The 14,099-nt window shown below is 43.2% G+C and overlaps 1 protein-coding gene across 1 annotated transcript in view; it reads right to left on the bottom strand.

Annotated features, from left to right (window-relative positions):
• Positions 1 to 13,113, bottom strand: part of grin2cb (glutamate receptor, ionotropic, N-methyl D-aspartate 2Cb) — a 77,928-nt gene extending 64,815 nt beyond the window's left edge. Inside the window, exons 1-2 of the mRNA XM_080208954.1 lie at positions 12,727 to 13,113; positions 2,158 to 2,750 (exon numbers count right to left, since the gene is read on the bottom strand). Of these exons, the coding sequence (XP_080065080.1) occupies positions 2,158 to 2,750; positions 12,727 to 13,113 (980 nt within the window). The remainder of the gene's footprint in view (positions 1 to 2,157; positions 2,751 to 12,726) is intronic.
• Between the last annotated feature and the right edge of the window lie 986 nt (positions 13,114 to 14,099).

The following is a 14,099-nucleotide window of genomic DNA, read 5'->3' as shown; positions in this document are numbered from 1 at the left end:
TTTTTGGAAAAGTCCAGCAACACTCCCTGCTGGCTCCAACACCTTATCAATTTCATTTGCAAATATACTTTATTAATTCAACACCAATTTAAAACTGAACTCTATTTCAAAAATAACTCTGCAGATGTTGGCAAAGGCTATGCATTCTGAACTACTGGATGATGGCAGTAACACAGGCTTCATCATGATGCACGGATCTCAAAATAATTAAATATTTGACTAACATCACCACTTGTCACAGTCCGCCATTCAGAAACGCACCCTTCCACTGCCACCCTCTGTCTTCTTTGACCTAGCCAGTTTTGAAATAATTAAATATTTGACTAACATCACAATTCTACGTCCTCAAGACCAGCACAAAACATTTTCATTTCTATATGGCAAGCAATGAGTTAACTGAAAAGCACATTACATGAAGCAAGAAAAACTAAACCTAAAGATAATGGAGTATTTGGGAAGGAATATTGGGCAGAATTCTCCCAGGCAGGTGAGTTGGCAGGTTGGGAGTAGTGCAAGGCCATGAGCAACTTGTCGGTGCTTGGCCATCCACCTGCTGTATGGTTAGAGAGGTGTTGGGCAGCACAGTTTTCCCATGTTCGGCAGTTGAGCGGAAGGTCCAACAGCTTTCACTGCTTGGACTGTTGGTAGATAAGTGTGAGGGAAATCTTTGTGGAACACTGGGTCCATCAGAGGACCCTACCCCCGCCCTCCTCCCCCATCCCTCCAACATCTAATCCCAGGTTTCTCCTCCTGATCCTTGTCCCACCCTCCCAATCTATACCTTCCTTGCCAAGGTTTGATGGCCCCTGGTCAAACTACCCCCTAATTCCCACTTAACTGCCCCTCCATCTCCAGTAATGGTTGCTGTTGGGGGGGTGAATGCTGTCCCAGTGGTGGCCCCCTCATCAATTCCTCCCAGATCAAAATGGGAGGAATTGCACACTGGCAGCCCCTGGTTTCCCACTAATCCAGTAAGTTGCTATTTACTAAACATTGTGTTTTGCTCTGATCAGTTAAATATCGACTGGAAGCAAGCCTCATGAATAAGACTGTAACTGTAGTACATGTAAATAAATGTGACACTTATGAGCAGTCGATTCAGCTGAAAAAATGGATGTTCCATGGAATGATTTGCCTCACTGAAGTGTGCTGTCCTACTAATAAGGTTGGGAACCACTTCCTTAAAGGATGAGACAGCAGGAGGAAACCGGAGCACCCAAAGGAAACCCACGCAGACATAGTGAGAATGTGCAGACTCCGCACAGACAGTCACACGAGGCAGGAATTGAACCCAGGTCTCTTGCACTGTAAGGCAACAGTGCTAACCACTGTGCCATCTTATGAAGATAGATTGTAGAAGTTGGGACTGTTTTTCTGGGAGAAGAGAAGGCTGAAAAGAGATTTGCTTGAGGTATTCAAAATCAAGAAGGATGTAGACAGAGTAGATAGGGAGAGACTGTTGCTGTTTGTAGAAGGATCGAAAACCAGGGGCATAGATTTAAGATCATTGACAAACAAAGCAACAGTGACATGAGGAAAAACTTTTTCACACAAATAGTGATTAGGATCTGGAATGCACTGCCTCAGAATAGATTTAATTAGGGCACTTAAAAGAGGATTGGACTATTATCGGAACAGTAAGAACGTACAGTGCTACAGGGAGAAAGCAGGGGAATGATGCTAGGTAAGTTACTTCTACGGAGAGAGGTGCAGACATGATGGGGCTGAATGGCCTCCTTTGGTACTGTAACATTTCAGTGATTCTGTGCAGTGCGTGTATGGGTGACACCAGTGGTGACCACAGAGCCCCAGAAAATGCTGGGAGGGCTCCAGAGTTAAAGCCCACACTTTGCAAACCAATCCCTAATCCACTGTCTATTGTTTATGAGTCACTTCATACAATGGGTCATTACCTGTAACATGCCTCTGCCAATAATGGATATTTGCTCAGAAAGAGATATTCTCCAAAAAGGATGATTACCTGTATAATTTCATTCTATTATGGATCATCATTTGCCAATGACTAAAATGGATCATTACCTGTAAATACTCACTGACTATTATTGAATATATTTATAACCATTGCTTGTAAAGTGTCACTGTCTATAATAGATTACCAACTGCAATTGGATGATGGATTTTAATGCATCAACATACCTGTACAGTATGTTTCTTCTGCCCCCTCGAACTGCATGCCTGCAGTCGGCACTTGGTCCGGGCATGTATCCGTATGCTTTGTAAAAACTTTCTGCACCTTTTGCAATGATTGCCACTCCATCTCTCACCCTCTGTTGCAAGCTCATCTTCCATCGCTCTGTCATGATGCTGATTAGCCCAACAGGAAATTGTTTTGCCACCCGTTCTATGTTGCCCACTGTGATGCTGGGCAGTATCCAGATATAGCCTGGGCCAAGCAGATTAACTTCCTCAGCCAGTTCAAACAGGTATTCAGCCTCCTCCCTTGAGCAGTACAGAATCAGAACCTGTGCGTCGATCTGCTGCAGAAGTCTCTTTGTTTTTGAGTTGTCCTCATCTCGCGTCATTTCAAGTGTAAGAGTCTGTTCAATCTCCCAACCGTAATAGCTAGTTTCAATAAAAAGCTGAATGTGGCTAATGAACTCCTGGTACCCAGGGAAGAAGCTGGTAATGATAGCAAAGCTCCCCCAGTCGTACTCTTCCATTACTTTGAAAATGACCTTGATCTGTTGTTCCATGGAAGCCCCCAGCTGCAGAAATGTGGAGTGCTGTTCCTGGAAAGGGAAAGGAGAGATAAACAGTTTCAGTGGAATGGCAGGGCCATGACCACAACCTCTTCTGTGAGATACTGTCTAATGACCCAAGATTCACTGGAGCTAGTGTTCCTCCTCCCTCTAACATCCAACATCTCAGTAAAAATCTGGAATTAAAAAAATTAAATTAAACGATGACCATGAAACCTTTGTCGATTATCAGAAAAACCCATCTAGTTCACTAATTTCCTTAATGGGAGGAAATCTGCCATCCTTACCAGGTCTGGCCTACATGTGACTCCAGAGCCACAGCAATGTGGTTGACTCTTAACTGCCCCTAGGACGGCACGGTGGCACAGTGATTAGCATTGCTGCCTCACAGTGCCAGGGACCCGGGTTCAATTCCGGCCTTGGGTCACTGTCTGTGTGGAGTCTGTACGTTCTCCCCATGTCTGCGTGGATTTCCTCCAGGTGCTCCAGTTTCCTCCCACAGTCCGAAAGACATGATGGTTAAGTGCATTGACCATGCTAAATTCCCCATCAGGGTACCCAAACAGGCGCCGGGGTGTGGCGACTAGGGGATTTTCACAGTAACTTCGTTGCAGTGTTAATGTAAACCTACTTGTGACACTAATAAATAAGCTTCAAAACTTTAAACCTTCTGAAATGGCCCAGTGAGCCATTCAATTCAAGGGGCAATTAGTGATGGGTAACAAATGCTTGCCCAGCCAGCAATGCCCACATCCCACAGATGATTAAAAAAAATTGAAACCTGTGCAAATGAAGTGGGCTCAATTTCCAGAGGACACTTGTTAACATGTTGCAAATCATGGACAGGTTTACTGCTTGGGATTGGAAGAATGAACAAACTTGTATTGGATCTCACAAACAATATCAACTCTTCGAGCAGTAGTAGCAGACGAAAAGGACTGTAACTGAATGTACGGCAGGATAGCAGGACTAGAGGGCACAGCCTCAAGATAAGGGGGGGTGCAGTTTAGATCAGAGTTGAGGAGGAGGAACGTCTTCACTCAAAGGGTGGTGAGTCTCTGGAATTCTCTGCCCGTTGAAGTGGTGGAGGCTACCTCGCTGAATATATTTAAGTCACGGGTAGATAGGTTTCTGATAGACAAGGGAATTAAGGGTTATGGGGAGAAAGCGGGAAAGTGGAACTGATCCACTTCAGATCAGCCATGATCTTATTGAATGGCGGGGCAGGCTCGAAGGGCTAGATGGCCGACTCCTGCTCCTATTTCTTATGTTCTTAGGATGTATATACACTGACAGGACAGAGTCGGATGTCAGGTCAACGTAGATCCTGAACTGAGGTCTATACAGGTTTTAATATCAAGCCTACACAGTGCTTGACTTCAGGCCTAAACAGAGTCTGATGGAGTATTTGTCATGGGAAATATTGAAAATCAAAGATTAGGTGTGAAGAGAATCTAATAATTCTACAGAGAGTCTGATATCTGATCGACATAGAATCTCATATCCAAACTACACATGGTCTCACAGAGGGCTTACATTTACATCAGGCCCAAGCAGATTCTGACGCCAGTTGCCCTACTGTAAACTTTGTTCCTGAGCTCTGCAGGTTAATTATTCTTTTACTTGATGTATAAGAAATTACATATGATATGCAAGTTGTCTACAAAATCTTATACTCAAACTAGATTCAAAACCGCCACTACCACAAAATATTCATAGAGTCACTGAGTTTTACACCACATAAAGAGGCCCTTTGGCCCATCACGTCTTCATGAGCTCCATCAAGCATCTATTCTAATCCCATTTTCCAGCACTTACTCCATAGCCTTGTATTTTAGTGTTTCAAGTATTCAGCTAAATGCTTCTTAAATGTTGAGTGTTCCTGCGTCTCAGATCCTTTCAGGCAGTGAGTTCCAGATTTCCACTGTCCTCTGGGTGAAAATGTTTTTTCTCAGATCCCCTCTAAATCTCCTGCCCCTTACATTAAATCTATGCCCCCTGATTATTGACCCCTCTATTAAGGGGGAAAGTTTCTTCCTATACACCCTATCTATATCCCTCATAATTTTAGACACCTCAATCAAGTCCCCCATCAGCCTTCTCTGCTCCAAGGAGAACAATCCCAGTCTAACCAGCCTCTCTTCATAGCTGAAACACTCCAGCCCTGGCCACATCCTGGTGAATCTTTCCTGCACGCTTGCTAGTGCAACCACATCCTTCCTATAGTGTGACGACCAGAACCGCACACAGTACTCCAGCTGTGACCTAATGAGCAATTTATATAGCTCCATCATAACCTCCCTGCTTTTATGTTCTATGCCTCTGTGGGAATTAAGTTACAACTATGACAGACAGCTCTGTCAAGTTGATGACACCTCAGCTAATAAAGTATTCCATATGCCTTCTTAACCAATTTATCTACCTTTCCTGCTTCCTTCATGGATCTTTGGGCATGTTCCCTAAGGTCCCTCTAGTCCTCTGTACTTCTGAGCATCCTATCATTCATTGTGTATTTTCTTGCCACGTTAGTCCTCCTAATATAGGAAGGAAACGATTGCACTAGAGAAGGTGCAGAGGATATCACCAGGATGTTGTCTGGGCTGGAGCCTTTCAGCTATGAAGAGAGGCTGGGGCTGTTTTTCAGAGAAGGCTGAAGGGGGACCAGATTGAGGTGCATAAACTTATGATCAGCATAGATAGAGTATATAGGAAGGAATCTTTCCCTTTAGCAAAGGGGTCAATAGCAAAGGAGCATAGATTTAAGTGTCAGGGATTTAGAGGGGATTTGAGGAAAAACGTTTTCAGCCAGAGGGTGGTGTGAATCTGGAATTCAGTGCCTGAAAGGGTGGTAGAGGTAGGAATCCTCGTAGCGTTTAAGTAGTATTTAGCCAACACTTGAAATGCCATAGCATACAAGGCTACAGACCAAATGATGGAAAATGGGATTAGAATAGATAAGTGCTTGATGGCTGGAATGAACATGCTGGGCCGAAGGGCCTCTTTCCACGCTGTAAAACCCTATGACACTATAGGTAGGATTGTACGGCCTCATTTGTCCTGAAATCGTAAAATCCCGCTTGAGGTCGGCGGAACATTCCTCACACACTCCGATTCCCATGATGGGAGGGACAGTAAAATTCCAGCCTATGGCTCTAAAATGCATCACCTCACAGTTTTCAAGGTTAAACTTCATTTGCCACTGTTCTGCCATCTAACTAGCCTGTCTACATCGTCCTGTAATCTTAGGCTTTCCTCCTCACTATTTACCACACCAGCAACTTTCATTAACATTTCACCTGCAAACTTACTGATCGTACCTCCAACTTCCACATCCAGATCATTAATGTACACTACAAACAATAAGGGACCCAGCGCTGATTCCTGTGATATACCACTGGACACAGGTGTCAGTCACAAAAATAACCTTTAATCATTACCCTCTGCCTCGTGCCATTAAGCCAATCTTAGATTCAACTTACCCTGGATCCCACGGGCTCTTACCTTCTTGATCTGTCTCCCATGTGAGGCCTTGTCAAAAGCCTTACTGAAATTCAGCAAAAGCATTACCCTCATCTATACACCGAGCCACCTCCCACAAAAATTCAATCAAATTTGTTGGACATGATCTCCTCTGACAAAGTCATGCTGACCATCCTTGACTAACCCTTGCCTCTCCATGTAGATTAATTCTGTCAAAATTTTTTCCAATCATTTTCTGACCACTGATGTTAGATTCACTGGCCTGTAATTACCTGATTTAGCCCAACTTCCCTTCTTGAATTACACATTACTTGTCCTCCTAGTCCTCTGGCATTTCTCCTGTGAACATTAGCATCTGAACCCCTGCAATCTCCTCCTCCTTTGCCTCCCACAGCATCCTGGGATACATCTCATATGATCCTGGGGATTTGTTAAGCCCACTAAAGCCTCCTCCCTCCCGATGCTAATTTATCCAATTATATCACAGCCCCCCTCCCTGATTTTTATACCAACATTATCCTTCTCCATAGTGAACACAAATGCAAAACACTCATTTACTATCTCACCTCCATCTTTTGGCTCCATAACGAGATTGCCAGTTTGGTCCCTATAGAGTGTTACTCTTACCCTGGTTACCCTCTTATCCTTAATATAATTATAAAACATCTTGGGATTTTCTTTTATTTTTCCAACCAGTGTATTTTCATTCTTCCTCTTTGCTTTCCTGATTTCTATTTTAAGTACCTTCTTGCACTTTCTTCTAAGGATTTGAGCCCCCTGTATCTGCCATAAGTCTCCTTTGTTTCCAAATCCAATCCTGTGTATCCCTTGACATCCAGGGTTCTCTGGACTTGTTGGTCCCACGTTCTCTTTTTAAATGACTCCCACTGTTCTGATGTGGATTTTCCGATATGTGGCAGCTCCCAACCTGCTTTGGCCATATCCTAACTTACCCTATTAAAATCAGATCTCTGTGATAGCAATCATGTTATACTCCCATGTGTTATCAACACCCTCAATTCATCTGCCTTTCCCAAAAGACTCTTGCATTAAAATAAATGCCATCCAGCCTTGTCTATTCCCTTATGTCTTAGCATGTCTCTCTTTGCTCTGTATTCTAGACTGAAGTTAGTTTTTCTTATATATTTGGATGTGCATCACCCCCTACTGTACCTCCATCCCCTGCAAAATTGGTTTAATCACCCCCAACTGCACCAGTGTACCTCAACAGGTGCCAGAGTCTGACAACTAGGGAATTTTCACAGTAACTTCATTGTAGTGTTAATCTAAACCTACTTGTGACACTAATAAATAAACTAGGACCAAAGAATGCAAGAAAAAGGAACAGTTATAGACTGTTTGGTCCTTTGCAACTGTTCCACCAAATAATATGGTCACAGCTGGTCTTTTGCCTCAATTCCACTTTCCCATTCTCTATATCTCTTGATTCCCTGACTGATCAAAAATCTCTCTATTCCAGTCTTCAATATGTCCAACAATGGTGCATCCTTAACCCAGTGGGGTAGAAAGTTCCAAACATTCACAACATGCTAAAGGTATGTCTTATCTTCTCAGTCCTAAATTATCAACCACTTTTCCTGAGACTGTGCTGTTTATTTATAAATCCCCCAGCCAGGGGAAACAACCTCTCAGTGCCTACACTGTCTGTTGTGATTACATGTGTCTTTAATAATGTGCATCTTCAACTGCTGTAAATCACTTCTCACCTCAAGACACGATGTGATGCATAATCCCATGGCTCTGAGACAGAACAGAGTAGCAGTTGGAGAGGTCAGACATGCCTACATAACCTCCCAGTTAGTATTTTAAGTACACTCAATGACCCAGCCTCCACAGCCTTCCATGGCAAAGAGATCCACAGATTTGCCACTCTCTGGCTGAAGAAATTCCTCCTCATCTTGGTTTTAAAGGATCGTCTCTTTGGCCTGAGGTTGAGCCCTCTGGTTCTAGCTTTTCCTACCAGTGGAAACATCCTCTCCATGTCCACTCTATCCAGGCCTCGCAGTATTCTGTATGTTTCAGTAAGATCCCCCTTCATCATTCTAAACTTCAATGAATACAGACCCAGAGTCCTGAGCCATTCCTCATATGACAAGCTCTTCATTCCAGGGATCATTCTTGTGAACCTCCTTTGGACCCTTTCCAAAGCCAACACATCCTTCCTTAGATATGACACCCAATTTTGCTCACAATACTCAAAATGGGGTGTGACCAGAGCCTTATACAGCCTCAGAAGTACATCCCTGCTCTCGTATTCTAGCCCTCTTGACAAGAATGTTAATGTTGCATTTGCCCTTCTAACTGCTGACTGAACTGGCACATTAACCTTAAGAGAATCTTGAACAAGGACACCCAAGTCCCTTTGTGCTTCTGATTTCCTAAGCATTTCCCCATTTAGAAAATAGGCTATGCCTTCATTCCTCCTTCCAAAGTGCATAACCTCATATTTTTCCACATTGTATTTCATCTGGGTCATTGAGTGTACTTCTTTGCCCACTCTCCTAACCTGTCCAAGTTCTTCTGCAGCTCCCCTACTTCCTCAATACTACCTGTCCCTCTACATATCTTTGTATCACCTGCAAACTTAGCAACAGTGCCTTCAATTCCTTCTTCCAAATCGTTAATGTACATAGTGAAAAGTTATAGTCCCAAAACCAACCCCTGAGGAACCCCACTAGTCACTGGCTGCCATTGTGAAAAAGACCCCTTTATCCCCACTTTCTGCCTTCTGCCAATCTTCTATCATTGCCAGGATCTTACCCAAAGAACTTAACAAATTTGTCAGAAATGACCTCCCCTTGATGAAGCTGTGCTGATTCAGTCTTATTTCATCATGCACTTCTGAGTACTTTGCGGTCTCATCTTTAATAATGGACTCTAAAATCTTGCCAATGACCGAAGTCATGCTAACCAGCCTATCGTGTCCCATCTGCTGCCTTCCTCCCTTCTTAAATAGCGGTGTTACATTAGTTGCTTCCCAGTCCTCTGGAACCCTCCCTGCCTCCAGTGATTCCTGAAAGATTACCACCAATGCCTGCACAATTTCCGCAGCTATCTCGTTTAGAACACTGGCATGTAGTCCATCCAGTCCGGGTGATTTATCCACCCTCAGACCTTTCTGTTTCCCCAGAACCTTCTCTTTGGTGACGGCCACTGCACTCACCTGTATCTCATGGTTCTCCTGGAGCTCTGGCATCCCACTGGTGTCTTCCACCATGAAGACTGATGCAAAGTAACTATTCAGTTTCTCTGCCATTGCTTTGTTTCCTATTATTACTTCTCCATCCTCATTTTCCAGTGGTCCAATGGCAATTTCTGCCTCTTTCTTACCTTTTTTATATTGAAAAAAGACTCTTCCTATCTTCTTTTATATACTAGCTAGCTTATACTTATATTTCATCTTCTCCCCACTTATTGTCTTTTTCGTTGTCCTCTGCTCACTTTTAAAGGCTTCCCACTAATCCTTGCCACTCTGTGTGCTTTTTCTTTTGCTTTTATGCTGTCCTTGTCTTCCCTCGTCAGCCATGGATGCCTGGTCCTCCCCCTAGCATGTTTCCTCCATGGGAATGAATTTCTGTTGTGCATCCTGAATAAGCCCCAAAAACTCCTGCCATTCCCTGCTAGTCTCCCTTTCCAATCAACTCTGGCCAGCTCCTCCCTCATGTCTTTGTCGTTACCTTTATTTAATTGGAAAACCATTGTATCTGATTCCAGCTTCTCCCTCTCAAACTGCAGGGTAAATTCTACCACATTGTGGTCACTGCTCCCTAAGGTTCCTTCACCTTAAGTTCCCAATTCAAGTCTGCTTCATTACACATCACCAAATCCAGAATTGCCTGTTCCCTCGTAGACTCAGTCACAAGCTGCTCCAAAAAAAAAATCTCTCAGACATTTCACAAATTCCTTTTCTTGGGATCTACTACCTACCTGATTTTCCCAGTCCACCTGCATATTGAAGTCATCCATGATTGTTATAATATTGCCTTTTTTATCTCCTGATTTATTTTCTGCCCCACATCTTTACTACTGCTAGGGGCCCTGTACATAGCTCCCATCAGGATCTTTTTACCTTTGCAACTGTACCCACAGAAATTCTATGCCTTCTGATCCTATATCGTTTCTTGCTATCGATTTAACTTCATTCCTTACTAACAATGCAACCCCGCCCCCTTTGTTCATCTGCCTGCGCTTTCGATAGAACACATATCTTTGGATATTTAGATCCCAGCTCTGATCCTCTTGCAGCCATGTCTCTGTGATGCCCACACCGTCGTACTGGCCAATTTCAATGTGTGCAACAAGCTTATTCACCTTGTTCCGTATACTGCACGCATTTAGGTACAACATCCTCAGTCCTGCATTGACCACATCCCTTCTCATACTTGTCACCTTTTTGGCTCTGCCACCTTCTGTGATCTCTGTTCTATTACATGGTCTTGAAACTTTATTAACCTCTCCTGAGCCCTCGGCTCCTTTAACTAGTTGGAAGTCCTCATCATTGACCTGCACGTCTACCCTCTCCTTTAACTTTGATTTTCTAATTCCCCATACAACTGAACCCTTCTCCCCACTATTTAAACCCTAGTTTAAAGTCCTATCTACAGCCTAGTTATATGATTTGCCAGGTCTCTGGTCCCAATATAATTCAGATGAAGACCATCCCATTGGAACATGTCCCCACTTCCCCAATACTGGTGCCAATGTCCCATGAATCCAAACCCATTCCTTCCACATCAATCTTTGACTACACATTTACCTCCTTAATCTTACTGACCCTGTGCCAATTAGCTTGTGGTTCAGGTAGTAATCCAGAGATCATTACCTTTTTGGTTCTGCTTTTCAATTTAGCTCCTAACTATTCATACTTTCTTACCAGAGCCTTTGTTCCTGTTCTACCTATGTCATTGGTACCTACATGGACCAGAATAACTGGATCGTTACTCTCCCATTCCAAGTTCCTCTGCAGCCCAGATGAGACATCTCATACTTGAACACCAGGCAGGCAACAAAACCTTTAGGATTCTTGATCCTGGTCACAGAGAACAGTGTCAATGCACCTAACTATACTATCTCCAATTATGATTACATTTCTTTTTTCTCCCCCCACTTGAACGTCTCCCTGTACCACAGTAGAATGTTCTCCATAGACAGAAAAATCAATTGTTACCATAGACCAAAAATAGTTATTTTCTTTTCTGTCATGTAAGGGGATGTTATGTTGTGGTGTACTTGTATCTTTAAGGAATGTAAATTAAACTACTGTCAATCACTACCCACCTTCAGCAGGATGTGATGTGTAACTCTGAGATAGAGTCAGAGTTCTTCCTTCCATCATAAGGGAAGAAGTGGGATGTTTGCTTATGATTGCACAATGTTCAGCATCATTTGATTCATCAGCTAACAAGGTAGTCCATGTTCATATGCAGCAAGACCAGGACAACATTCAGACTTGGGCTGATAAATGGCATCTCCTGTTAACACTTAAAGGCGTTACCTTTGCTGAGTCCCATTCTCTCAACTGGGGGTCAGTATTGATCAGAACTGGACCAGCCATACAAATAATGTGGCAGGTCAACGGCTGGGAATTTTATGGCGACTAACCAATCACCTAATTCCACAAAAGCCTGTCCACCATATACAAGGCACAAATCAGGAGGGGGATGGAGTACTCTCCACTTGCTGAGATGAGTACAATTCCAACAACTTTCAAGAAGCTTGACAAAATCTGGGACAAAGCAGCCCATTTGATCTGCACCCTACCCACCAGCTTAAAAGCTTTCACTCCCTCCATCACTGACGCAATTCACCAAGAGGGTTGCCGGGTCAAAATCCCAGAACTCCTTTCCCAGCAGCACTGTCGCTGTACCTTCACTAGATGGACTAAGCAGATCTCAACAGCAATTAGGGATGGGCATTAAATGCTGGTATAGCCAGAGATGCCCATATCTTGTGAAAGAATAAATTTTTAAAAGTCGATTAGACAAGTCTACATATCCTATCAGTTAACGTTGTCTGGACATATAGGGGGGAAATTTTCCATCCTGCCATGGGAATTGTAGTGGGTGGGGGGCGGGAGGCGGTGGGTACCATGCATAAGTCTGTTGGCCTCGGGCAGGATTTTCTGGTTTTGGGGTGAGTGCAGCCGGAAAATCCCGCTCATAGCCCTGTATTCAATTAAATAACTCTCCTTATTGTTTCACAATCATTGTATGATTGGTATGTTTGGAACAAATAGAAGAACATAACACTGTCAAACCCCCTCAAAATCTTGTATGTTTCTTCTAAACTCTAGACAGAAAGGAACCGATTTATTCAACCTGTCATCATAGGACAATACTCTTAACCCAGGAACTAATCCAGTGAATCTTTACAGTACTGCCTCCAAGGAAAATACATCTTTCCTTTGATTTGGAAACCAAATCTGCACACAATGCTCCCAGTGTGGTCTACTTGTAGCCCTGCAGAACATCGAATTGCTGTTCATGAGACTGTAACTGGAACTAACCTTTGGAGTGAGCACAACAGTGGAACCTCCACTCATTCCTATGATTGGAGCTGATACTTGTGCAGAGATGAAGTCCAGAATTTGTGCCACAGCATCAGATTCAATGTCATCCTCAAATATAATAGCATGGATTCTGGATCTGGTCAGCACATCACAGATGTGAGTGATCAGGCTCCTGGGATTAGTGTTGTTCACTATCACTGTGATGGCATTGATTTGTATAGGCATGTCCTGGTAGGTGTCTCGATTAAAGCTGCTTCTGATTTCCATATGGTACCAAGAGCCTCCAAGTACAACAGCAACGTTGACAGTAGGTTGGCTGGCTTCCCTGGCGAAGGCAGATTCCACCGCAGAGAGGAAGAGAACAGTCTGTAGTATTTGCTCCATGGTGTGGCCCAGTCCCAAGGACTCACTAAAGAAAAAAAGAAGGGTCATCCAGTTAAGATAAATCCACAACTATTTGCATTCACACCAGTCACTCGTCTGTTATCAAAAACAAGGAGACAAAGACTAATGCTTCCAGTTGGGATGGTGGGAGATGCAGAGATTAAGAGGAATGGAATTAGAAGTAATGTAGAAAATTGGATAAAAAGCTGCTTAGAACTATGGAGGTAGAAAGTAGGGGCCAAGGGCAGTTTTTCAACGAGGTTGGAAGTAGGTTGTGGAGTCCCACAGGATTCTGCTCTGGGGCCAGTTCTGTTCACAGTGTCTATGAGTGATCTGTGCATAAGCCTAAAGGAATTGGTGTTCGGACAATAGGAAGCACGATGAAGAACTCTGAAGGTCAGACGGAGCTGCTGGGGATATTGATAAGATAGCGGGCAGGATAATAAAATATGTACTGCAGTTCAATGCCAGTTAAAGTCAGGTGTTACACATTTTGGTTTAAAGTATAATCATATTTTGAAAGCTGGGTCATGGGGAAGAACATAGTGATTCGGGGGCTCAGGTTTGCAAGGTGTTAAATGCAGCACCGGAAATGGACAAGGCCATAAAAAAAAAGATTAAATCTTCGGTTTTATAACATTTTAACATTGGATTTTTAAGAGTAACATTTAAAAAGCCAGTTGTGAGTAATTTAAGTAAAACTTTGCAAGACCACAATTATGACGATGGGCTCCACATTATAGGATGATACTAAAGTTTATTGAGGTTCACAAGGATGTTGCCTGTGATTCACTAAGATGTGCCTGGTATAGAAAGATAAAAATACAAGAGGAGACTTGGAAGTTGGAGCTATTTTCATTTCAATAGAGGAAATTAAGTGGTGGTTTGATAATAGTAATTAAAATAGTGACATTCATAGAATCCTACAGTGTAGAAGGAGGCCATTTGGCCCATTGAGCCTGCACTGACAACACTGCCACCCAGGT

The sequence above is a fragment of the Carcharhinus amblyrhynchos genome, chromosome 21, assembly GCF_965287045.1.
Source record: "Carcharhinus amblyrhynchos chromosome 21, sCarAmb.v2.hapA, whole genome shotgun sequence".
NCBI lineage: Eukaryota > Metazoa > Chordata > Chondrichthyes > Carcharhiniformes > Carcharhinidae > Carcharhinus > Carcharhinus amblyrhynchos.
The sequence above is the reverse complement of the archived record's forward strand: the minus strand, read 5'-3'. Positions and strand labels throughout refer to the sequence as shown.